Source organism: Ammospiza caudacuta, chromosome 28 (assembly GCF_027887145.1).
Source record: "Ammospiza caudacuta isolate bAmmCau1 chromosome 28, bAmmCau1.pri, whole genome shotgun sequence".
Lineage (NCBI taxonomy): Eukaryota > Metazoa > Chordata > Aves > Passeriformes > Passerellidae > Ammospiza > Ammospiza caudacuta.
Genome location: NC_080620.1, coordinates 1,585,944 through 1,610,184, shown reverse-complemented (window position 1 = coordinate 1,610,184; position 24,241 = coordinate 1,585,944). Strand labels below are relative to the sequence as shown.

The 24,241-nt window shown below is 55.5% G+C and overlaps 1 protein-coding gene across 4 annotated transcripts in view; it reads left to right on the top strand.

The window, feature by feature from the left end:
- The window catches only part of TCF3 (transcription factor 3), an 81,924-nt gene that overhangs the window by 33,747 nt on the left and 23,936 nt on the right, over positions 1-24,241 (top strand). For 3 of the 4 annotated variants that reach the window (XM_058821276.1, XM_058821274.1, XM_058821273.1), the window contains exons 4-8: positions 9,905-9,978; positions 10,969-11,065; positions 18,701-18,768; positions 22,183-22,312; positions 23,841-23,890. In XM_058821276.1, coding sequence (XP_058677259.1) covers positions 9,905-9,978; positions 10,969-11,065; positions 18,701-18,768; positions 22,183-22,312; positions 23,841-23,890 — 419 coding nt within the window. The remainder of the gene's footprint in view (positions 1-9,904; positions 9,979-10,968; positions 11,066-18,700; positions 18,769-22,182; positions 22,313-23,840; positions 23,891-24,241) is intronic. The other variant, XM_058821277.1, reaches the window with a different exon arrangement.

Here is a 24,241-nt window from a genome sequence, read left to right as displayed (position 1 = left end):
GCAGCCTGAGCTTCTCACCCACCAACAGCCCAAGTCCTTCCCCCAGGGCTGCTCCCATCCATCCATCCATCCATCCATCCATCCATCCATCCATCCATCCATCCATCCCTCCCCTTTTTTTGAGTTTATTAAATCCTGTCCAGTCTGACCCATTCTCCAGGGGGAGCACAGCCCAACAATTCAGTACTGGTGTGAACCTTGGCACCCTGAGTCAGGTCCTTGGCCGTGTTCTGGACACAGGGGACGGTGGCTGTCACCCAGTGCCACCATGGGCATCCTGTGCAGTTGTTTTGCAAGGCCTTGATGAGATTTGGGCTGGCCCAAGTCATTAATTTCCTTAATGATGACTTAAAGGCAAGCTTTTATTTTGATTACCATAAAATCACTCTGTAAAATGAAGTGGGAACCTTCCTATACATCTGTAAATATGATTTGTGTCTAAAGTGAGGGATGGCCAGATTTGCTGGTTGGGTTTTGTTGGTTTTTCCAAAACTTCCTCACCCCTGTGCTTGGCACTGATATGTACATTTATTATTGAATATAATTATCACTGGTTTTGCACAAGGTGGGATTGTTGGGATATCCTGAGCAGGGACAGGAATTGGACTCAGTGATCCTTGTGGATCCCTTGTGGCTCAGGACATTCCAGGGTTCTGTTTCTGGGATGCCACACCAGCACCCCCAGATCCAGCCCAGGGGCTGCCATGGAGCCTGCCCTGCCCTTTGAGGTTCAGTGGTGCCAGAGCAGCTTCCAAATGAGCAGGAGTTGCTAAAGAGCTTCTTTGACTCCTTTCCCCTCTTTCTGGCTTTGTTTGGTTTTGGTGCAGGTTCACTTTCTCCCCACAGTTATCCCTCATGGAAAGCCATTGGGGAATGGATCATTTTCCCCCACTCCTTCCCTTGTTCTCTCCTATTTTTCCCCGGCCCCAAACATTTCCTAAACCCCATCTGTGTGTGCAGAAAGTGCTGAACTGGAATACAGTACAGGAGATGCTGAGCAGAGGAATTCACAATCACCAAAGTGGTGGCATCAGCTTTTTGAAGTCAAAAATTATCCCTGAGTGCACATTTGGGGAGGGGGTGGCAGCAGCAGGTGCTTCCCTGCATCAGGGCTGTGTGTGGGGCGGGTGGGGCTGTGGTGGCTTTGGGTTCTGGGTTCATTCATCATCACAAAGATAAAGGGGGCCAGAAATGGTGCAGGGGTCTGTGAGTTTGATGTGGGTGCTGTGTGTCCCCCCTGAGGATGATATGTCTGGGCTCTCCTGGGCCAGAGCATCTGTTTATGGAATCCTGGAATATCCTGAGTGGAAAGCACCCTCAGGGATGATCAGTGCAGCCCCTGTCCCTGCACAGCCCCCCCCAACCCCACCCTGACACCCCTGGGAGCTCTGTCAGTGAGGGGCTGGGAGCACAAACCCTGTGAGGAACAGCTGAGGGAGCTGGGGGTGCTCAGCCTGGAGAAAAGGAGACTCAGGGGTGCCCCCATCACTCTGCAGCTCCTGAAAGGTGCCTGTGCTCAGCTGGGGCTGGGCTCTGTCTGCAGGAACTGACAGAACCAGAGCACACAGCCTCAAGCTGTGCCAAGGGAAATTCAGGTTGGATATCAGGAAAAAGTTTTTTACAGAAGGGTGATAAAGTTCTGCAATGGCTGCCCGGGGAGGTGGTGCAGTCCCCATCCCTGGGTGTGTTTAACAAAGCCTGGATGTGGCACTGGGTGCCAGGGTTGACTTGGGGTGTTGGGGCTGGGATGGACTCAATGATCTTGAAGGTCCCTCAGGACCTCTGGAATTCTGTGTCCAAACGCTCCTGCAGCTCTGGCAGCCTTGGCACCATTCCCTGGGCAGCCTGGGCAGTGCCCAGCAGCCTCGGGGGGGCAGAACCTTGCCCTGAGCTCCATGCCAAGGCCTGGCACAGCTGCAGCCCTTGCTGGGCTCCTGTCCCTGTCCCAAAGGGAGATGCCACCTGACACTTTTGATACCCTGGGACAGGTCAGGAAGTGGCAGCACATTCCAGCCCCTGCCATGGTCAGGGACACCTTCCAGTGTCCCAGGGTGCTCCAAGCCCTGTCCAGCCTGGCCTTGGGCACTGCCAGGGCAGCAGAAGAGCTGAGCCTCACTGTCCCTGCAGGGAGCTCTGCTCCAGCCTCACATTTCACAGCATTGAAGGGGATAAAACATCCCCTGCCCAGCCCCATGAGCAGACCCTCCAGGCTGGCATTGCCAGGGCCCTCGTGCTGCCCTCCAGGTGTTCAGGGTGGGTTTTTTTATCCAGCCCCCCCCCTTATTTTTATTGTAATTGTTTTGTTGTGCTCCGGGAAAAGGAAGTGAACAAATTGTATGGTCCCTCTACAATAACGTCCTGTAAACAGCTCCCGGCTGCCTTCCACTCACAGCTGTTTTTTCCTATTTGGGGGTGGATGGGGCTGGTAAATAAACAGGAATTCTGGGAGCTGCTTCCAGCACCCCCTTGTCCCTCCCTGGGGCCGTGCCAGCTCCTCAGAGCCTTTCCTGGGGGTACCAGGATGGGCTGCTCCGAGTGGAGCAAACTCTCCTCAGGAAAAACAAGTTTGCTGCTTTTCCTGGGACTAAAGCTAATTACTAGTCAACTAATTTTATTGATTTCCAATCCCTTTTAGCAGAGATTTTGCCGTGGGGCTGATTGCCAGAGCGATTAGCACACAAAGCTGCTTAATTTGGAAGTGTTTATCAAGCAGCCTTCTGTCACCTCTGCTTCAAATCAAATTACAGTGGCACCGGTGGCCCTGCCTGTGGTGGCTTGTGCTGTCCCACCCCGAGGGAGGCAGGTGGGGAGCAGGGCTCCTCTGTTTTAAATAACCACGGCAGGCTGGTTGGAACTAGGTGGTCTTTAAGGTTTCTTCCAACCCAAACCATCCCATGGAGCTAAGTATTCCATGAGCTGGAAAAGCTGCTGGCTCTGGAGTTTTACCTCCCAGCTGCCACCACATCCTTGTCCTGCTCCAGCCCTCGGGCACTGCTGTGGCTGCAGAGCTGGAATTTCCCTCCTGGCACTCAAATCCCCACCATGGGCACTGTGTGGGCTCTCTGAGGATGGAAGATGCACCTTCATAGCAGCCACAGCTGCTCCCAAACCTCCTCCAGCCACAGGAAGATTTGGCCTAAATATTTTTAATATAATTTAAAAACAAAACCAAACAAACAACAAAAAAAATTAGGCAAGCCTGGTGCAGTGGTTTTGCTGGAATCAGATTAGGCAGGGCAGATTGTGGAGGCTGGGGGAGGGAGAGGCTGAGCCTGGCTCAGTCACAGCTCCAGCAGCACGGAGACCCCAGCAGTGTCCCCCAGTGTCACCCAGGCGCTGCTGGGAGGGTCCCTCACTGCCTCCCCCTCCTGACACTTGAAAACAAGGTGCCTTTGAGACATTCTGAGTCACAGAAATCCCAGAAATTCCTCCCTGGCAGGGTGGGCAGGCCCTGGCACAGGGTGCCCAGAGCAGCTGGGGCTGCCCCTGGATCCCTGGCAGTGCCCAAGGCCAGGCTGGGCAGGGCTTGGGACAGTGGGACGTGTCCCTGCCATGGCAGAGGTGGCACTGGATGGGCTTTGAGGTCCCTTCTCACCCAACCATTCCATGATTGGAGCCTGCAGCACTGCAGCTTTCCAGCACTGCATGTTCTCCTCAGGGTATCCCTTAGCACAGGATTTAAGAGCAAAAACTCTGTATTTGCTTTACAGATGGTATCTGAGAGGGTTCAGGAGCACAACATGCCATTGTCCATCCCTGCATGTCCTCTGGATCCAGGGAGATGGCTGCACACCCCTTGAGCTTTGCTTTGAGCAAGGAACTTTTTAGGATGACTTTTTAGGACAGAGGGAATGGCTCCCATTGCCACAGGGCAGGGATGGATGGGAGATTTGGAATCAGGAATTGTGGAATCCATCCCTGGAATGGATTTCCCAGAGCAGCTGGGGCTGCCCCTGGATCCCTGGCAGTGCCCAAGGCCAGGCTGGGGATTGAGCTTGTTCTAAAGACCTTTGACAGACTCCTGGAATGTCCTGAGCTGGGAGGGGCACACAAGCACCACTGAGTCCAACTGCTGACCCTGCCCCATTCACACAAAGGTTGGGGGGGTCCTTGGCTGTGTCCAGGTGGTCAGAGCTGCCTCCAGAGCCACATTCCCCCCACACCATCTCCAAGCGCTCAGATTGGGGTTCAGAGCTCAGAGCTCAAGGACCAGCCCCTGTGCCCAGGTGGGTTTGGGGGCTCTGGTTGTTGAAACCAGGGCAGCCTCTCCAGGGCAGCTGGAAGGATGTGGGATATGGGATGGATCACAAAACCCTGCCCCCTTTTAATGCTTTTACATAGAATCCTGGAATAGTTTGGGGTGGAGGAGGAACCCTAAAGCCCATCCAGTGCCACCCCTGCCATGGCAGGGACACCTCCCACTGTCCCAGGCTGCTCCCAGCCCTGCCCAGCCTGGCCTTGGGCACTGCCAGGGATCCAGGGGCAGCCCCAGCTGCTCTGGGAAATCCATTCCAGGGATGGATTCCACAATTCCTGATTCCAAATATCCCATCCATCCCTGCCCTGTGGCAATGAGAGCCATTCCCTGTGTCCTAAAAAGTCATCCTAAAAAGTTCCTTTTTTCCCCACCACATTCTTGATTCTTGTCTCAGAAGCTCCAGAGGAGGCCACTAAGTTGATCTTAGGGCTGGAGAACCTTTCCTATGGAGACAGGCTGAGACACAACTGGGGCTGAACCCTGAGCCTCCTTTTCTCCAGGCTGAGCCCCCCCAGCTCCCTCAGTCCCTCCTGGTGCTCCCCAGCCCCAATGCCCAGCCTGGCCCTGGGCACTGCCAGGGATCCAGGGGCAGCCACCCTGTGCCAGGCCCTGCCCACCCTGCCAGGGAGAATTTCCTCCCAGTATCTGAGGTAAATCTGTCTCCCTTAGGTAAAACAGGTCCCTTTCCTGTCACTCTCCTGTGTTTCTTGTTGGACTTGTGTGTCCAAAGTGTTCTGTTCCTCCTGGGTGGGAACAGCTGTCCTGGCTCTGTGTCACTGGACACTCATCCATAGCCTTTATTAGGGTTCATTGCTGCACTAAGGATGCTTTTTCTGAGCCTAAATGTGGTTAAATTATTTTTATCCCTGCTGAAGCTTAGGACAGCTCTTGTCTATCAGTTCTTCTTGGCTGTGGCAGGAAAACCGTGAGGAAAAAAAAACATGACTGTCTGACAGCTACATCTTATTCTATTAGTATGTTTTAATTAGAACATGAGCAAGAAATGTGTTATGAATATTCATGCTGAGGGTTATTAAAATGCACAATTAATCTGTACTCAGTTTAATAACTGTATTAATGGCGAGAGGAGGTAGCTCCTATTTTTGTCGTTTCTCAATTGGAAAGTGTGCCTCAACTTGGGGAGCTGGGAAATGGGGGTATTTTAAAATCAGCTTGGCTCCTGCCAGCAGCATGGGCACGTGGGTGTCTCCAAAACTCACACACCTCAGGGTGGCAGAGCACTGGAAAGGTGGCAAAGCCAAACCCTGCCACAATGGAGCTTCCCTGTGCAGACAGAATTCGGCTCAGTGCCATGGGAGTTTTCAAAATCACAAAATCCCAGAAAAGTTTGGCTTGGGAAAGACCTTAAATCCCATCCAGTGCCAGCCCTGCCATGGCAGGGACACCTCCCACTGTCCCAGGCTGCTCCCAGCCCTGCCCAGCCTGGCCTTGGGCACTGCCAGGGATCCAGGGGCACCCACAGCTGCTCTGGGAAATCCATTCCAGGGATGGATTCCACAATTCCTGATTCCCAATCTCCCACCCAGCCCTGCCCTGTGGCAGTGGGAGCCATTCCCTGTGTCCTGTCCCTGCAGGCCTTGTCCCCAGTCCCTCTGCAGCTCTCCCGGAGCCCCTTCAGGCCCCAAAAGGGGCTCTGAGGTGTCCCTGGAGCCTTCTCTTGTCCAGGTGAGCAGGCCCAGCAGTGCCAGGCTGGCTCAAGAGCAGAGGGGCTCTTTGCAGCATCTCTGTGTCCCTTTGGCCATGATCTCTCTTTGGTGACTTGGATTTATGGGGTTTTTTGCCAGCCCTGGGGGTGTTTTAAGGCAGCAGAGTGTCCACAAGCATGGAGCAGTTGAGGCCCAGAAGGTTCTCAGGGGATCTCCATCTCACCTGGGGCAGCTCCTGGGCAGTGCCCAGAGGCAGGAAACACATTCCAGGTGCCCCAAGGGGCCTCTGAGCCTTCCTGGGCACCTGGGTCACCTCTACAGCTGCTGGGGTGCCCTTGGCTGAGCCCTGGGGCTGCTGAGCCGTGTTCTTCTTCCTCTTCCTCTTCCTCTCCCTCCCCTCTGTCCAGCCTGGCTGCTCCCAGGGTGTGGGGCTGTTTGGGGTGACCCTGCTCAGGGGCTGTGTGAGTGAGTGAGCAAACCCTGCTGATGGGAGCTGTTCCAGACACACCTGCCCAGGGCACACACTGGCTTTGCAGGGCTGGCTGAGGGCATTTGTGCCAAGCTGCAGATCCTTAGGAACACGAAGGGAGGGGAGAGTGGGCTGGCAGGGAATGTAGGACAGATGCCAGACGTTGAAAGAGGGCAGTCTGCTTTTTCCTGGCTTCATCCCAGAAATCCCTGAATTCCTACAACACCTGCAGGTGCTGAAAATAGGGAGATTTTTTGCTGTCACTTTTCAAGCCAGTAACTGCAGCTTGGGGAAGGTGCAAGACTTTATTTTCCAGGAGACATCAGACAGAGCTGGCATGGACACCTTCAGAGGAGCTTCCAGAACCTTGGGATGCTCTTGCTGATTTGTGGGAGAGTGGAATCTCACTTCACCTTGGCAGCCACAGGAACTGGAGGCTTTTGTACCCTTGGAGGGTGTAAAAAACCTTTTGGGTTTCCTTGGGGGTTGTAGAATCCTAGAATTGGTTTGGGTTGAAAGGAACCCTAAAGCCCACCCAGTGCCACCCCTGCCGTGGCAGGGACACCTCCCACTGTCCCAGGCTGCTCCCAGCCCTGCCCAGCCTGGCCTTGGGCACTGCCAGGGATCCAGGGGCAGCCCCAGCTGCTCTGGGCACCCTGTGCCAGGGCCTGCCCACCCTGCCAGGGAGGAATTTCTCCCTGAAAGGAAGGGTTGGTTTGCTGTGACCCCGTTTGGGGTGACAGAGGGGCCAAGGAGGGTTGGGGACCTGTCCTTGCTCTGGATGAGTGGCTCATGCTCTGCAGTTGGAGCACTCGGGGGTTTGCCCCTCTCCAGGCTCTGCCATGCTGGTGCCACCACAGGGTGCAGCAGCTCCAGGTGCCAGGGCTGTGTCCTTGTGGAGGGGATGTGTGACCCTCACCCTCAGCCTGTGCCTCTCTCTGTCTCCTCTCCTTCCCTCCTTGGGGAGCCAGGCAAGGTTCACTTTTATTTTTCAGGAATTTTGACACAAAATCCCAAAATGGAGGAGGTTGGAAGGACCACAGTGGCTCATCCCACGGGGCACAGGATTGTGTCCAGGCTGTTTTGGCACAACTCAAGAGAATATCTGAAGGGACATTCAAGGGAGAAAGACTCCACAACCTGAGGAAAATTTCCCTGATCTTCCAAGCCCCCTATCCCCCTCCAGACCCCCTGAACATCCTCTCCAGGGATATTCCAGCCTGGGAATGCTGCTCTGCTCTCAGGACCCCCAGGGGTGGGTGTGAGGGTCTGGACCCCCATTCCTTGGCTTCCCCTCTGTCTCTGAGGCTCCTGGTGTTCCTCGTGGGCACTGTGCTGCTGCAGTTCTTGTCCTTTCAGCCAGAAGGGACCATTTTTCCCTTGGACCATTTTTCCAACCACGTCCAAGGCTGCTGATGCTGCTCATGTCTTCTCTCCGAGCCTTGGGGAGCTTTAAAATCACCCGTGACAGCAAAATGACTCAAAGGAGCATTTCTGCCTCCTGCCTCACCAGGGTTTGCAGGGATTGCAGATGAATTGCTTTGGAAAAACACATTAGCAAAGCAAAAGTTTATTCTAGGAAGTAGGAGGTGGGAGAATTGGCAGTAATTCTCCCTAGTATCCAAGGTATTATTAGAGGCTTATCCCTGCTCTGCACAGTAATCACATTGGAAATTTTTGATTAGAAAACAAAATCTAAATGAGAATTATGAATATTCATTAGGTGTGGAGATTAATATGCATAATTATGCAAATTAGACAGCAATTAAACACCAATTCTCTGGGGAAATGATTAACACAAAGGCACAGAAATAGAAGGATGTAATTTGAAAGAAGTTTCTGGTTAAATGAACAGTGAGGGGAGCAGAGGAGACAAATCTGAGGCATGTTTGCCATAATAATCAGCTTTGCCAAGCAAAATGGGAGTGAGCCCTGACCCCCTGCCCCCCTGTCCTTGCTGCCACTCAGCTCCTGCTCCCACAAGGGCATCCTGGGGCACCTGGAGGTGCCACCCCCCTTGGAAGAACCAGCACAGGACGGGTCCCCAGAGAGCCACAGGGCCCTGGTGCTGCTGCTGGAGGGTCTGGTGTCACTGCAGTGTGCCCCTGCTGGGGACAGGGCTGTCCTTGGGTTGGGAGGTGTCCATGGTTGGGCCACCCTCACTCTCAGCCTTCTGCACATCTGGGATTTCTTCTGTCCTACCCAGCAGAGTGCACAGTGTTTGTGCAGCACCTCAAAAGATGATGGATGCCCTCACCCTGCCCAGCCCCTCCCAAATCCCTGGATTTGCCCCCTTTGAACATCAACTGCTGCTCCCCAGCCCCTGGTCACCCATAGGAGCAGGAGGTGCAGCAGCACAGTCAGAGATCCTGCAGCTGAGTCAGGTCGAGGTTTTTTCCAGAAGGTTCCTTCTGTGTGGTTTGGTATCAGCTGGAACTGTGGGAGCTGTGCTGATGCAACATCCCAAGGGTTTTGTGTCATGGTGGACATTCCCAGCTCACTGAAGGGCTCCAGGAGAGCTGCATAGGGACTGGGGACAAGGCCTGCAGGAACAGGACACAGGGAATGGCTCCCACTGCCACAGGGCAGGGCTGGGTGGGAGATTGGGAATCAGGAATTGTGGAATCCATCCCTGGAATGGATTTCCCAGAGCAGCTGGGGCTGCCCCTGGATCCCTGGTAGTGCCAAGGCCAGGCTGGACAGTGGGAGGTGTCCCTGCCATGGCAGGGGTGGCACTGGGTGGGCTCTGAGGTCCCTCCCAGCCCAGCCCATGCCCTGCTCTCTGCCTGCCCAGGAGGTGCCGCCTGCCTGGCCTTGGCAGGGGATGAAAGGAGCTCAGCTCCCACCACAGCCTGTGCAGGAACATTGCAGAACCTCCTGCCTGCTCCTCTGCTGGATCCCTTTGTGCTGAGGATCCTCTGGGCAGGGCTGGAGCTGAGAGGGCTGGGGGTGTGCTCTGATGGTCCCACTTCCTATGGGGAACCTTGGGGGGCTGAAAGGGCACCCCCAGATAGGTGACTCTGTAATGTTGGACCCCCAGCAATTCCCACCTTTGGGCACTCCTTCACTCTGCTCAGATTGAATAGAGCGTGGCCCACAATCTTGCACCACCATGGGCAAAATTCAAGTCCTGCTGGAGCATCCAGGTGGATGCAATGTGGTTTTGATTTATAGTTCAGTCTCTTTCACTGCTGCTCTCTGGGGGAAGGAGGTTCGTGGGTGCTCTCTGGAATAAAGGAGTTAAAATACTTGTTTCTCCTCTTCCCACTGGCCCATGTTTTGAACCATTTCCAGGCTGTGGTGGGATGTGCTTTGAAGTTTGTGGAATAACTCCCAGTGGGAGTGGGAAGGTGAGGAGGCAGAGGGGAGGCTGGGTCACGCCAAGTGGAAGTGGTTTATTAATGAAAATATTGTGTTGTTTGTAGAAGGAAGAGTTAATTTTACGAGAACACCTTTGAGGCTTTGCTGATAAAGCAAAGAGTAACCTTTGTTCTTCCTGTTTTTCGCTAGGCTTGGATGAAAGGCCGGGATCAGGTTCCTGGGGAACGGCAGATCAAAACAGCTCCACGTTTGACCAAGGCAGGGTAAGGACAAAGCACAAGCACCAAACTCCAAGCAAAACAAAACAGGGTCCTTCCCAGGCCTTCCAGAGCCGGGTCTAACCCTGCAACAGCTTTTCTGACCCACTTTGGACATGGGTTCTGTGAACTCTCTGGGGTTTTCCCCATCCCCATCTCCCCAGGCTTTGCTGCCTTGAGGTTCCTCCTCCCAGACCTGCACTAGGATGGGCTCCTGTGGCTGCTCAGGCATCTCCCTCCCTGCACCCAGTGTTGGTGTGGGGAGAGGGGACCCAGGGGTGGGACAAGTCCCCAAAGGAGACACAGATGCCTGGGTGGAGGGATCTCATCTGATGGCAAAGCTTCCTGAGCATCCACCCCACAAGACTTTGGGAACCTGAGGAGGGAATCCCTGCAATCCACCCCATTGTCTGGCCGTGGCACCCCTGGTGGGGATGGAGACCTTGGGAAGGTTTTGCAGGGAAGGAGTTGAGGTTGCAACACTGATGACTGGGGCCTGAGTATGGGAAGAGAGAAATGCCACAAACTTCATGGAAATTGTGTAATTTTTGTTTTAATGGCTTTGTGTGATTCATTTTTGCAATGGCACCTTGCCGTCCCCTCCCATCAGCAGCAGAGCTGGGGCTGTGCTGTCAAGTCTCATTTGTATATACAGAATTTATATATTTATATAAATATATCTAAAAATATACATTTATATTTACCCAGCCTTTTCCTTTCCCCTTCACCCCCCTGGTTCAGGGAGGGGCTGCCTGGATTTTACCTGATGGGTGACAAAAAGCTGCCAGCATGGGGCAAAGTGGTTCCATGTCCCCTCTTGCCATGTCCCCTCCCAGCAGCCTCTGCACTGCCCAGCTCTCCCTTGGCATGTGGATAAAATCCTTCCCATGCCCTTTTCACAAGGACCCTTTGGCTTTGCCCTTCCTGGGGGAGGCTGGGCCCTGTCAGCCTCGTGTTTTGTCCCCTGCTGTGTGTGACTGTCCTCTGTTGTCCCAGCAGAGCTATGGTGAAGGCCCCCACTACGGCGAGCACCGGGAGCTGCCATCCCACAACAGCATCTCCTCGTCCCCGTTCCTGGGAGCTGGACTCGTGGGTGAGTGCTGGGACAGCATTCCCCGTGCTGGGCCTGCTCCAGGTGTGCTCCAGGTGTTCTCCAGGCTGTGCTCCAGGGAGGTGGCACCCAGAGGTTCCATCAGTGCCAGCTGTGCCAGCTGTTTCATGTGTGTGGTTATGTTTCCCTGCTCTGTGGTAGCACCCCAAGGCAGGGGTGCCCCCTCCAGGTCAATGCCCCCCAGGATGGGCTGAGTGTGCCCCTGGGAGCTGGGAATTAGGGATGGAAGATGTTTATTGTTAAGGATTTATTAAGGATTTGGGATGACCCTGCTCATGTGGGGAGGTGGCACCAGATGATCCCACCATGGTCACCTCCAGCCAGACCCCCTGGGTGACTGTGACATGCAAGGGGCTGTGTCACTTCCCACAGAGCTGGGGGTGCTCCCTGTGCTGCAGTGGGGTTTGGAGGGGCCTCTGACCACATCCTGCCAGGCTCCAGCAGCCTGGTGTGGCCCCTCATGCCCAGCTCCAGGCAGGCAGCATGAGGAGCTCAGGGATGGTGATCCCGCATGGCTGATGTGTGTGACCATTCACCCAGTCACCTCTGCCAGCTCAGGGTGGGAGGGGAGATTAAGAGCAGAAAATATCCCTCCGGGAGGGCTTAGAGAGCTCTAATGGCATTAGGTCAGGAATTGGGGTTAGTCCTCCCCACCTTTGCCCACGCAGGGGTGGTTAAAGTGCTCCAGCACATGTGGAAGGAGCAGGGCTGGGGCAGGACTTGCTCGTGGTGAGAAGGGAGGGGTAAGAAAAGGGAATCCTGTTTGAAACAGAAAATCTCCCAACACAAAACCCCCCCTGTGGATGTGGTGGCAGAGGGGAGGAGCAGAGCAGGGCTGTGCTGGGCCAGGAGCAGCCACACGTTGGCCCCTCCTGGCCTGGGTCAGGGCTTGGGGCTCACTGTGAGCTCTGCCTCCCCTTTCCCCCCTTGTGCTGTTGGGGACAATGTTTGGGTGTCCCTTGGGGATCTGTGCAGGGGAAGGAACCTTTCCAAGCCCGAGGGGGATCCCAGGTACAGGCAGTGCTCACCCTCCTGCACAAATCCTGTCACACTGAGACTGGTCTGACAAGAGCAGGGAGCAAGGACAGGAACTGGGAGGCTGCAGGGTGGAGTGGCTCTCTGGGTAAGGGAGCAGTGGAGTGTGTCCAGCCAGATGTCTGTCCTTCCAGATTTCTGTGCTGGGAGCTGTGTCACAAACCCCACAAGCAGCAAACTCCATGGGACAGGCAGGGCTGGAGGGATCTGCCTGGCCCAGGAGAGAAGGAAAGCAGGTGTGGGTTTGAGGGGAGCAGAACACTGCCAGCACTTCCCTGAAACCACACAGGCTGCAGCCCTGCCCTTTGCTCCTGTCCTGGTTGGGCCCTTGGGTGTCACCCCAGCCCAGGGTCCCCTCCCAGGGGCAGTGAGGAAGGGGCTGCTCAGCCCCTGGGGTGGAGCTGGGGGAGCACAAAGCTCTGATTTAATCCCTGCTGTTCCCTGCTGTGGCCCCAGGGAGGGATGGTCACTGCTCCTCACCCCATCCAGCCCAGTCCTGGGGTGGTGACCTTGTGGATCACAGGGTGCACACCTGAGCCAAAAGCAGTTTGAAAGGAAAAGCACAGATTTCTGTTCAGCTGTTGAGTTTGAGCTCTTTGGATGAGCATGGGGCGCAATGGGAGCTTGGCTTCAGGAGGCACCTTCTGCACAGAGCTGAGAGGGGCTGCACTGACACAGCTCCTGGGGGAGATGCTCCCCCCAGCCAGGGTCCCATAGGCTCTGGGTGCTGCCCCTCCTGCTCTCACTAAAGGCACAGTGTGAGGGGAACCTTCAGTTCCTGCCCTCAGCCACAACTTCAGCTCCACAGGTGATGGGGAAAATCAGGATGGACTGGGCGGAGACCTCTGGGCTGTGTTGCACTGGATGGAATAACCTAAATTTGTCAAAAGAATAAGAAAATAAATTAGAAAGTGCCCAGAGGAGGGACACGGAGCTGGGGAAGGGCTGAGGAGCAGCTGAGGGCACTTGGCTCGTTCAGCTGCAGCCCAGGAGACTGAGGGGAGGCTCCTCGGGGGCTGCAGCTCCTCCCCAGGGCAGGCACAGGGGCAGGGGCTGAGCTCTGCTCTGGCACAGGGACAGGAGCCCAGCAAGGGCTGCAGCTGTGCCAGGCCTTGGCATGGAGCTCAGGGCAAGGTTCTGCCCCCCGAGGCTGCTGGGCACTGCCCAGGCTGCCCAGGGAATGGTGCCAAGGCTGCCAGAGCTGCAGGAGCTCCCAGGGCTGCTCAGGGTGGGGGTGTTGGGGTGGCTGTGCAGGGACAGGGGCTGGGATCAATGATCCCTGAGGGTCCCTTCCCACTGAGCACATTCCAGGATTCCGTGGTCTGTCCAGTCTCTGAGCCTGTGTGGAGCTGGCTGTGCTGGCAGTGCAGGCAGTGGGGTCGTGTCTGTCACTCCTGGTGTCACCTGAACTCTCAGTGGCTGCTGCTGCCCAGGGTGACAGAGCTGGACAGGGCTCTGAGCAGCCTGGGCTGCTGGAAGGTGGAACAGGATGGTCCCTAAGGTCTCTCCCAGCCCAAACCAGCACTCCCAGGGTGCTCAGGGTGGGGGTGTTGGGGTGGCTGTGCAGGGACAGGGCTGCACTGATCATCCCTGAGGGTCCCTTCCCACTCAGGATATTCCAGGATTTTGTGATTCTAAACCCTGAATGGAAACACCCTCAGTGCTCTGAATGAGGAGCATCCCAGGCTGGGTGGGTCCAAACCAATGTCTGAGCCCTCCATTGCTCCCTCCTCCAAGTTTCCCAGCTCTGAGCCTTTGGTGCTGCTCCTGGAGCACAGGGAACCTCCTGGAGAGTTCTGAGCTGCCCAGCCTGGCTGGGGACAGGTGACAGGAGCATCCCTGGCTGTCCCAGTGACAAACCAGCTCAGCTCGTCCCAGAGGACGAGGAGGGTGAGGAGGGCTTTTCCAAGTCACCAATTTCACAATTTACCATTCATCTTCAGCAGGGACAGGCGGGGAGTGGGGTGGTTAAACAGCAAGGAAACTGATAAGCCATAACAGATTTCTTTCTAGTAATTATTTCTAGTAATTAGCTGCCTTTCAGAGCAGTGCTCCTAATCGGGTGGGTATTGTCTGTGCCTGTAGATTGGGGTCTTCCTGGACAATGGGTTTAATCAGGGGGTGGTCGCTGCTCCTGCTTTTTTAACTTATTTTTTTCCTCCTTGTTTTTAATCCCTGGCTGTGTTTTGCCTCCCCTTTTCCCCCAGGCCAGAATTGTAATGGAATTCTAATGGAATTAGCAGTGTGGGGCTGGGGGAGGTGCGTGGTGGGTGGTGGCTCTGCTGGGGCTGGGGTGATGTGGGGGCACTGGTTCTGCCAGTGGCTGCTGGAAAAACTTGTAGGCAGCATTTAAATATTTTATTCTTGGCCTGCCAAGTGCAGGGCCAGGAGTTGGACTTCAGTGATCCTGTGGATCCCTTCCAGCTCAGGCGAGTTCCTTCCCTCCATCCCCATATCTCAGGCTGTTCTGTGATTCTGTGGTTTATGAGAGAAATGGCAAAGGCATGATTTATTATTATTTAAAAGCAGTTTGCTGCAGTGGAGGTGAGATGCTGCCCTGATCCCGGGTGCCAAAGCAAATCCCTGACACTGCCAGGGTGGGTGGGAACCTCTGGGAAGAGCAGTTTGTGTTTTTCCACCTCAAGCTCAGAAGCAGATGTGCACTGGAGGAGAGGCACAAGCAGCGTGGGGGGTTCCTCTGGAAAAGCCCTGGGTGCAGGCAGGGCTGGGGGAGGCAGAGCCTGCAAGAGGGAACATGCTGGGAGAGCAGGGAGGCTGGGAAAGGCTCCTCGGGCAGGGCTGGAGGCAGCGCAGGCACATGGGGGCAGGAGATGGCAGGGGAGAGGCAGGAGGGGATGCCAGGAGGATCTGGAAATGCTGAATGCTCTCAGCCAGTGTGTGGGTGCACTGGCTCAAGGTGCCTCCACTGTGCTTCACCTCCTTTCCAAAGGAAACCCCTTTCCTCTCTGAGGGATTTATTCCCACTGTCTTCTCCTCCTCCCACAGGATCCCTTCACATCCATCTGCAGGATTTCAGTAATTCTGCTGGCAGCAAGGTGGGGTTTGGGGAGATTCCTGGTGGGATTTTCCCCACGTTACTGAGATGTGTCTCCATCCTGGTCCTTGCCTCCTTCTTTACCATCTTTGACGCTTTGCCACCTTTCCTGGTTGGTGCCCTGGGCTGTGGCTGCCAAGGGGTGACAGGATGGGTCTGGGATTGCCACCTGTGCCATCTGCATGCCCACAGAAACAGCTCCTTCTGCTGGCAAGCTCAGCCTTTCCTTGCCCAGCTCTGCACCTTTTGAATTTCTGCAGGCTGAGGAACATTCCCATCCAGAAAGGTGCCATTTTCCCTTCTGCCTTCTTTTCATAGACAGTTAAGTGTAAAATCTTTTGTGCTGGGTTTTTACTGCTTTTTTCCCTTGTTATGTGATGATGGAGGGTGCAGGAGCTGCCCTCTCTTTGCCAATGTCCCCCATCCCATGGGGCACCCACAGACCCAAGGGTGCAGCAGATGCTGAGTGAGGAATGAGAGACATCCAGAGGAGTTTGTGAGTTTGGGGCAGTGCTGAGCTGGCACTGGGTTCACAGAATCCTGGAATATCCTGAGCTGGAAGGAACCCTCAGGGGTCATTGATCCCAGCCCCTGTCCCTGCAGAGCCACCCCAACAGCCCCACCCTGAGCAGCCCTGGGAGCTCCTGCAGCTCTGGCAGCCTTGGCACCATTCCCTGGGCAGCCTGGGCAGTGCCCAGCAGCCTCGGGGGGCAGAACCTTGCCCTGAGCTCCATGCCAAGGCCTGGCACAGCTGCAGCCCTTGCTGGGCTCCCGTCCCTGTGCCAGAGCAGAGCTCAGCCCCTGCCCCTGTGCCTGCCCTGGGGAGGAGCTGCAGCCCCCGAGGAGCCTCCCCTCAGTCTCCTGGGCTGCAGCTGAACGAGCCAAGTGCCCTCAGCTGCTCCTCAGCCCTTCCCCAGCTCCGTGTCCCTCCTCTGGGCACTCTCCAACAGCTTTGGGTCCTTCTGATCTCGTGGTGCCCAAAGTGCCCCCAGCACTGGAGCTGAGGCTGCCCCAGGGCAGAGCAGAGTGGGACAATCCCTCCCTGGGCCTGGTGCCCCCAGCACAGGGTGGCTCTTGGGGCTGCCAGGACCCAGCAGTGACTCAGATCCAACTTGCACTGACCAGGACCCCCAGGGCCCTTCCCAGGGCACTGCTCTCCAGCCCCTCATCCCCAGTCTGTCCCTGCACCCAGGGCTGCCCCATCCCAGGGCAGGATCTGACACTTGCCCTGTTAAACACCACCTGGCTGGGGATTTCTCAGTGTCCCTTCAGCTTCCCACACACATCAGGAGCCCCCTGGTTCAGCCAAAGTTCTCTGGTGATGGCAGAGGCTGCTGGATGGGGTTTGGAGCACCCTGGACAGTGGGAGGTGTCCCAGCCCATGACAGGGGTGGCACTGGATGAGCTTTAAGGTCCTTCCAACCCAAATAATTCCATGATTCTGTGATTCCCCACTGCAGTCACACATGGAAGCTGCAGTGTGTTAGCAGAGGGAGACCTGGCTGCTGCTGTCCAGCCAGCCCCCCCTGGCATTACCCTGCTTTTCCTGTGCTTTAGGAGTAATCAGAACCTGCCTGATGCCACAACCTGCTGTGTCCTTTGTGCCCGTGGCTGCTGCTGCAGTGGATGGAGCTCTTAAGCTCTTTTAGAAATTAGGTCATTTAGGAGATCCATCCTCTGACATTGTGACCTTTGTTTACTTAACGTTTAAGCCTCTGAAAGGAAATGGCAGCAGCACCCAGGGCCTCCTGCTGTCACTGCAGGGAGGGAGGGGAGCCTGAGCTGTGCCAGGACCTTCCCAGCAAGAATGGGGGTCTGGGGCTTGGGGGAATCCACTCTAAAATTTTTGGGTTGAGTTCAAGACCTCCATGGTTAGGTTGCACAATGAGCAGCCTCCTCTCTGTTCCCATCTGGCCCAGGAATGAGAGAATCCTGGGATATCCTGAGCTGGGAGGGACCCACAGGTCCATGAGTCCAGCCCCAGAGCAGCTGTGGCTGCCCCTGGATCCCTGGCAGTGCCCAAGGCCAGGCTGGACAGGGCTGGGAGCACCCTGGGATGGTGGAAAGTGTCCCTGCCATGGCAGGGGTGGGATGGGATGGACTTTGAGATCCCTTTCAGCCCAAACCACTCTGGCATTCTCTGCTCTCTGGGCCCTGTGCTTCAGGGGGGATGGTTTGAGGCATTTTGCTTCCCCTCCCCTGTTCCTCTGCTCCCCAAACCTCTCAGTGGTGTGGGGAGGGTCCTGCCAGCCCCAGTGCATTAAACTGCATCTTAGTGGCCTGGGGCTGGCTTTAGGCTAAGCAGATTGGCAAAATCCTGCCCCTCCCATTGTGCTCACTAAGCCAGAGCAGAGGCAGGATGTGATGTGTGATCCCCTTTGCAGGAAGGGTTTGGGGGTAGGAGCTGGTGCAGTGCCTCTTCCCCACTAGGAGAGTGTCTGGTTGTGCTTCAGAGAGATGGAGAGAATCCCAAAGGACACTGTTGTGCCTCCAGCTGCTGCAGGCACAGCACTGAACCATTTCCATTCCCTCTCCCTTCCCTGTGTCTTTGCTGCCCTGGCACCCCTGGGTGCTGCTGGCTGGGGGCAGGCTGTCCCCAGGGCAGGGCCCTTGAGGCAGGAGAGTGCCAGGATGTTTTATGTTTTGGACAGGGAACATCCCACCAGGTATCTGGGCTCCTTTTTTTTTTTTTTTTTTTTTTTTTTTGTGCAGGGTGAGGTGGTTGTGAGAGAAGCCCTCATTGATCCTGGGTGCCAGGACACAGGGAATGGCTCCCACTGCCAGAGGGCAGGGCTGGATGGGATCTTGGGCAGGAATTGTTCCTGGCAGGGTGGGCAGGCCCTGGCACAGGGTGCCCAGAGCAGCTGGGGCTGCCCCTGGATCCCTGAAAGTGTTCCAGGCCAGGTTGGATGGAGCTTGGAGTAACCTGGAATAGTGGAAGGTGTCCCTGCCATGGCAGGGGTGGCACTGGGTGGGCTTTAGGGTCCTTTCCAACCCAAATCCTTCTGGGATCTGTAAGTTCACAGGGGCACTGCTGGCACAGGGCTGTGCCCACACAGGTCCCAGCTGGCTGTGAGGAGCTGCAGGTTTGGGGGAGCTGAACCTCCCCCAGGAGAGGGGCAGAAGGTGCCCAGTGCCCTGTGCAGAGCAGGAGCTCAGCTCTCCTTGGCTGGGAGTGCATTTCCCTGGGGTCTGTCCCTGTCCTGGCCCTTGGTGTGCTCTGCCCTGCCCCTGCCAGGTCCAGCTCTCAGTGTCTGCAGGGAGCCTTTGGCTGGGGGCTGGCACTGCCAGTGCCCATGGCCACAAATACTGCCCTGTGCCACTGCAGCTCCGGGCTTTTGGTGGGTTTGGACCTGCTCTATGTGAACTTAGTGCAGCTCCTGCTTTAGCACAAGCTTTTCATGGGACATGAGCTGCTTTATGGGAACAGGATTTGTTCCTTGGCAGGGTCCAGGAGCCTTGGGTCAAAAAAATGCCTCCACTTCCCTCTTACCCCAAACCTTGTCTTGTCTCTTCTCCTTCTGCAGGGAAGAGCAGTGAAAGAGCCTCATACTCCACATTTGGAAGAGACACAGGGATGCCAGGACTAAACCAGGTAATGATAAAATGCACTGAGATTTTGTGCTTCATTTACTGGCTCCCAAGAGAGGGAGTGTGGTAATGAAACCAACCTGGATTTCCATCTCATCTCCATGCACGGGGTCCTGGGAAGCCTCTGCTCTGCTCCAAAACCTCTGTGCAGTGTGGGGGGCTCCTACTGGTGTGTGCTGCTGGCTCAGAGGAGGTTAGAGGAGGTTAGAAAATGTTGGTTGTAGCTCTCACTTCTTTCCCAATCTTCTTCAGCCTCGCTCATTTTGTTGTTGTTACTCCTGGTTTGTGTTTGATCAGCCCTGGCCCAGCCTCGCTGCCTTTGGGGGGTTCCAGCAGTCAGATCCAAGCAGTTCCTTTCCCTTTCCCTGTGCCAGGCTGGGCATGGGCAGGGAGCATTCCAGGAGGCTCCTTCCCCTCCTCTGCCTGCCCTGGGCTTTCCCTCTCCCTCTCCAGCAGCATCTCCCCCTCCCTGGCCAGTGTCCAGTGCCCCAGTTCTTGGCAGGATCTCTGAGGGGCTTTCTGTGGTGTTGCAGCATCATTTGAGTGACTGCCAGGTGGAGCTTTGGTTTTATGGTGGGGCTGTGGGTGCAGGACCTGCAGCAGGAGCTCTGCCCAGCCCTGGGGCAGCATCAGGACCTGGAGCTGCTGGAGGAGATGCTGCAAGGGCTGGAGCCCCTCTGCTCTGAGCCAGCCTGGCACAGCTGGGCCTGCTCACCTGGACAAGAGAAGGCTCCAGAGACACCTCAGAGCCCCTTTTGGGGCCTGAAGGGGCTCCAGGAGAGCTGCAGAGGGACTGGGGACAAGGCCTGCAGGGACAGCACACAGGGAATGGCTCCCACTGCCACAGGGCAGGGCTGGGTGGGAGATTGGGAATCAGGAATTGTGGAATCCATCCCTGGAATGGATTTCCCAGAGCAGCTGTGGCTGCCCCTGGATCCCTGGCAGTGCCCAAGGCCAGGCTGGGCAGGGCTGGGAGCAGCCTGGGACAGTGGGAGGTGTCCCTGCCATGGCAGGGCTGGCACTGGATGGGCTGTAAGGTCTCTCTCAACACAAATCCTCCTGGCACTCCATGATCTCCACAGCCCTGGAAGGGACCCAGCACACCAGAGGCACCTCTGGCAGACACAGCCCAGCCCTGCTGGGTCACCCCATGTGAACCAGGGCTTTGCTGGGGGGAACAGCTCTGCTTCCTGTGGGGAATACCAGAGGTGTCAATGTGAGCTTGGAACACAGCAGAGCAGCCCTGAGATAACCTCCCCTGCTGCCAGCAGCATCCAGAAATAGCTGTTTGGGAAGGAGGAAGGAGTGAGCACCTCCCTTTGATGTGTGGCTCCAAGTGCCCCCTCAGTGCCCGGCCTGGCCTGGGGAAGCAGTCTCAGCACTGGAGCCAAGGGAGGAGCTTTTGGCTGGACAGCTTTTATTTTATCCATGTACACACACACATATTACATGTTTTAATTTTACACAAATTTGTCATAATTTCCTCCTCTCTGAAGTGAGGATGTTTCCTTTGCTGGAGCAGCTGTGCTGGCTGTGCCAGAGTGGATTTCATTTACCACTGAAGCTGCTCAAAGAACACCGGGCCCGGTGCCAAGTGTTGCTTTTGGATGTGATGGTTTTGCTGGGCTTTTGTGGAGGAGGGGGAATATAAGGTAACAGGAATGGGGGGGCAAATGGCGGGGAGAGGCCCCGGGAGAGGCGGGCACAGGGCTGGGGATCGGGTGGCAAATCCCACTTGAGGTGGAGAGGAGACAAAACCCCCTTGTGGGGGTGGGGGGAGGCCAATGGAGCCTCTGTGGCCCCCAGAGCAGTTGTTGCTTCTGGCTCCAGTTTGGGGGAGTTGAGTGAGGGGGGTTGACCCTTTTGTTTTGTTTGTTTTTGAAAAGATGAAAAATTGTCTGGTGGAGATGCCCTGGATGTGGATCAGGTTCTTGCCCCAAAAATGCCCTGCTCTGGTAGGGCAAAGCTGGCAGGGCATTGCCCCTTTGTTTTACCCTGAACCATCTCCTGGGGCATCCCCAGGCAGAGGAAATGGGAAGAAAACCCGTTTCTGTGGGAAATGGCTCCAAGTCCCAGTGTGTCTCCTGCCTGCAGGAGGAGCAGCTCCGGGATCCCTCCGGGTGCTTTCCTTGGCCGCGCTCAGAGCGGCTCCGGAGCACAGGAAACCTGAGCACTGGAACAGATTGCAGGAATGTCACCAGCTGTGAACACACGAGCTCCTCTTTCCCTCCCTGACCCCTTTCTGGAGGAGACAGAGTTTGAAAGCAAAGGGGTTTTTTTCCAGTTTCTCAAAAGCCTGAAATCCTCCTTTATTTCCATGTGTTGCCCTCGGAAGATGGGTCAAAGCTGAGCTTTTGGGACTTGAGGGCCCTTTGGCAGCCCTGGGCAATTCCGTGTAAATACACTGAACTTCCTCCTGAGGTGAGAGTGCTGGAGGAGAGGCTCCATCCCAGGAGGGAGCACCCTGGGCTCTGGCTCTGCTGCTTCCCAGCGTGCCCAAGGTCAGCAGGGATAAACAGAGGGAGGAGTTTCCTGGCTTTACAAAGAGGGATTTGGCTTTTCCCTGATAAAACTCAGGAGAAAACCACCCTGAGCAGTGGCAGCAACATTCCACAGCACTGGCCACAACATGGGCTGGTGACATGGGGATCATGCCGTCCTCCTGGACATCAGGGTGAGCATGGCACCATCAAGGTGAGCATGGCACCATGCAGGTCCTACCATGGCACCTGCGAGGTGACTGTAGCACCACAATGTCCCCCACCATGGCACCTACAAGGTGACTCTAGGATCACAGTGTCCCTCACTGCGGCACCTACAAGGTGACTGTAGGACTACAGTGTCCCCCACCATGGCACCTGCAAAGTGGCTGTGGGACCAGTGTCCCTCAGCATGACATCTGCAAGGTGACCATGGGACCACAGTGTCCCCCACTATGGCACCTACAAGGTGACTGTAGGACTACAGTGTCCCCCACCATGGCACCTACAGGGTAACTGTAGGATCACAGTGTCCCCACCATGGCACCTACAAGGTGACTGTAGCACCACAGTGTCCCCCACCTACAAGGTGACCATGGAACCACAGTGTCCCCACCATGGCACCTGCAAAGTGACCATAGGACCACAGTGTCCCCACCATGGCACCTGCTGGTTTGCATCCCTGGTTTGCAGAGGTTCCTTGCTGGGGTCCAGCAGGAAGGCACAAGCTGAAAGCCTCTTTTGTTCCTCCACACCTATTCCCCCACCTCCACCCCCATATTTAGGGATTTGCTTTCCCTCCTGGCCCCTTGGCTCGTGTTTATTTTTCCCCTCAGCTGAATTGGTGTGAAGGTGGCTCAAAGCAGCTCTGTTCTCTCCCAGTGAGTCGTTTTGCAGTGTGATTCCATGGAAGGGCTTTTCTCTCTGCTTGTTTGCAGCCTGGTTTCCTGCCCAGCGAGATGGGAATTGCCAGCCCCAGCACGCTGTCCCCCACCGGGGGCAAAGGGGGGGCTCAGTATTTTTCCTACCCCAACAATCCTCGCAGGAGAGGTGCTGAGAGCAGCATAGGTGAGTGACTGTGTCCCCTGGGTGCCACCATGCCACCTGGGCAGGTGCCCTGCTCAGAGCTGCCACTGGGGAATGAGGGCATGGATGCTGGGAATGAGGGACTGATGTTGCCATGTGTGCCCCTGGCATGAATCTGGTGTTTGCTCTGTTTTGGGGAAGGAATGCATATAAATATCTCTTTCATATGTATAGAGAGAGATCTAACCTCAAAAAAGAGTCAGGTAGAATTTCCCTCTTTCTGGAAAATGCCAGATTAGCTGAAAGCAGCAAATGGCTTGAGGTTCTTGTAAAAACACCTCCAGCCACACTGCACATCACTGATCCTTCCTGGCAATCCCTGGGCTGCTCTGGAGGCTGTTCCTGTGCCTGGTGGCTCTCCTGGAGCTGCAGCAGCAGGACTGTCAGAGCAGGAGGGGCTGGAGCTGTGCCTGGCATCAGGGAATGTTTGCTCCAGGAGCTCTCCCTGCCCGCGCCGCTGTTCCCAAGCAGGGCTTGCCCATGTCTGGATGGATCTGGGAATAAAGGCTGGGGTCAGGTGTGAGTTTAACTTGAGAGGGAACACAAGCTCCAGTTCCCCAGAACTGCTGTTTCTCGTCACAGTTCCCCTGCACCCACCAGAGCCACTTTCCTGCTGCTATTTTGGGCTTTCCCCAACGAGTGAAACCAGAAGTGACCCAGTGATGGGTGCACTTTTCAGTGCTTTTCAGAAAAAGGCACCTACTCTGGTGCTGCCACTTGAGCCTGGAAAATGATTCTCTAGCATTCTGTGGGATGAATTTCTGCTCTGGAGGAACATCCCAGCAGAGTCCCTCGCTTGGCAGGTTGCTGTGTTAGCACCCCCAGCCAGGACTTTCCTTAATTATGAAAAATTTCTATAAATTGATGAAAAAAAAATGAAAAAATAGTTATAAAAATAATAATTATGAAAAATATAATTAAAAAAAAAAATTTAGCCGGTGCTTCCCCTTGAGCCACTTCTGGATGTTTCCTCATCACCTCCCTGACCTGTCCCCTTCCCCCAGGACACTGTGTCCCCTCCAGAGCTGGAACTGGAGGGATGGGCTGGAGTCTGTCCCTGGGAAGCACATCCCTGCCTCCTGCAGCAGTGAAGCTTTCCCAAGTCTATCCCTGTGTAGGAAGCAAATGAAAATACAGCCCAGCCCTGCATGTGTTCCCTTTCTGCATCCTCTCTCCACAAACCCACTTCAAGTTAAAAGTGTTTCCAAAAAAAACCCCCAATGTGGGGTTATAACGTTAAATGTTATTATATTTATGGGCTCAGTCTCTCCCAACAAACCCTTCCTGTCCTGGGATCTCTGTGTGGGTGTGAAACCTGCCCCAAAGGGAGCAGACAAGATTTGGAGAGGCTCAGCCTTGGACATTTTCACTGTTGGTGCTTCCTGGGCCACGGGACATTGGGGATCCCAGCCCTGTCTGTAGCTGTATTTTCCAACCCCTGAGACTTTCGCTGCAGCTCATTTCCCTTCACTCTAACCCTTGCAAACTCAGATCCTCTCTTGTCTGACAGATGGACAGCCCAAAAAGGTTCGGAAGGTGCCTCCTGGACTCCCCTCCTCGGTAAGTGCAGCACTGTGTTCCATTCTCTGCCCTGGAGCCATCCCTGCTCCCCGTGCCCCAAAATGCTGGGGCCTGCAGCCCCAGACTGGCCAGCAGTGGGGTGATGATGGCAACATTGCAGACTTTGCTGGATTTCTCCCAAACCAAAGCTGCCAGCAGCTATGACCCTGCCTGCTGATAGAGCCCCAAGCACCACCTCTGAGCTGGTACCCAAACCCTGGGGAAATGATTCTTTTTCCCATGGAAAATGGCCTCCATTTGGGGCTACTCACACTGGCCCACACTGGGACACCAACTTAAAACTTTGCAAACTTTGCTTGATTTCTCCCAAGCTAAAGCTTGCAGAAACTA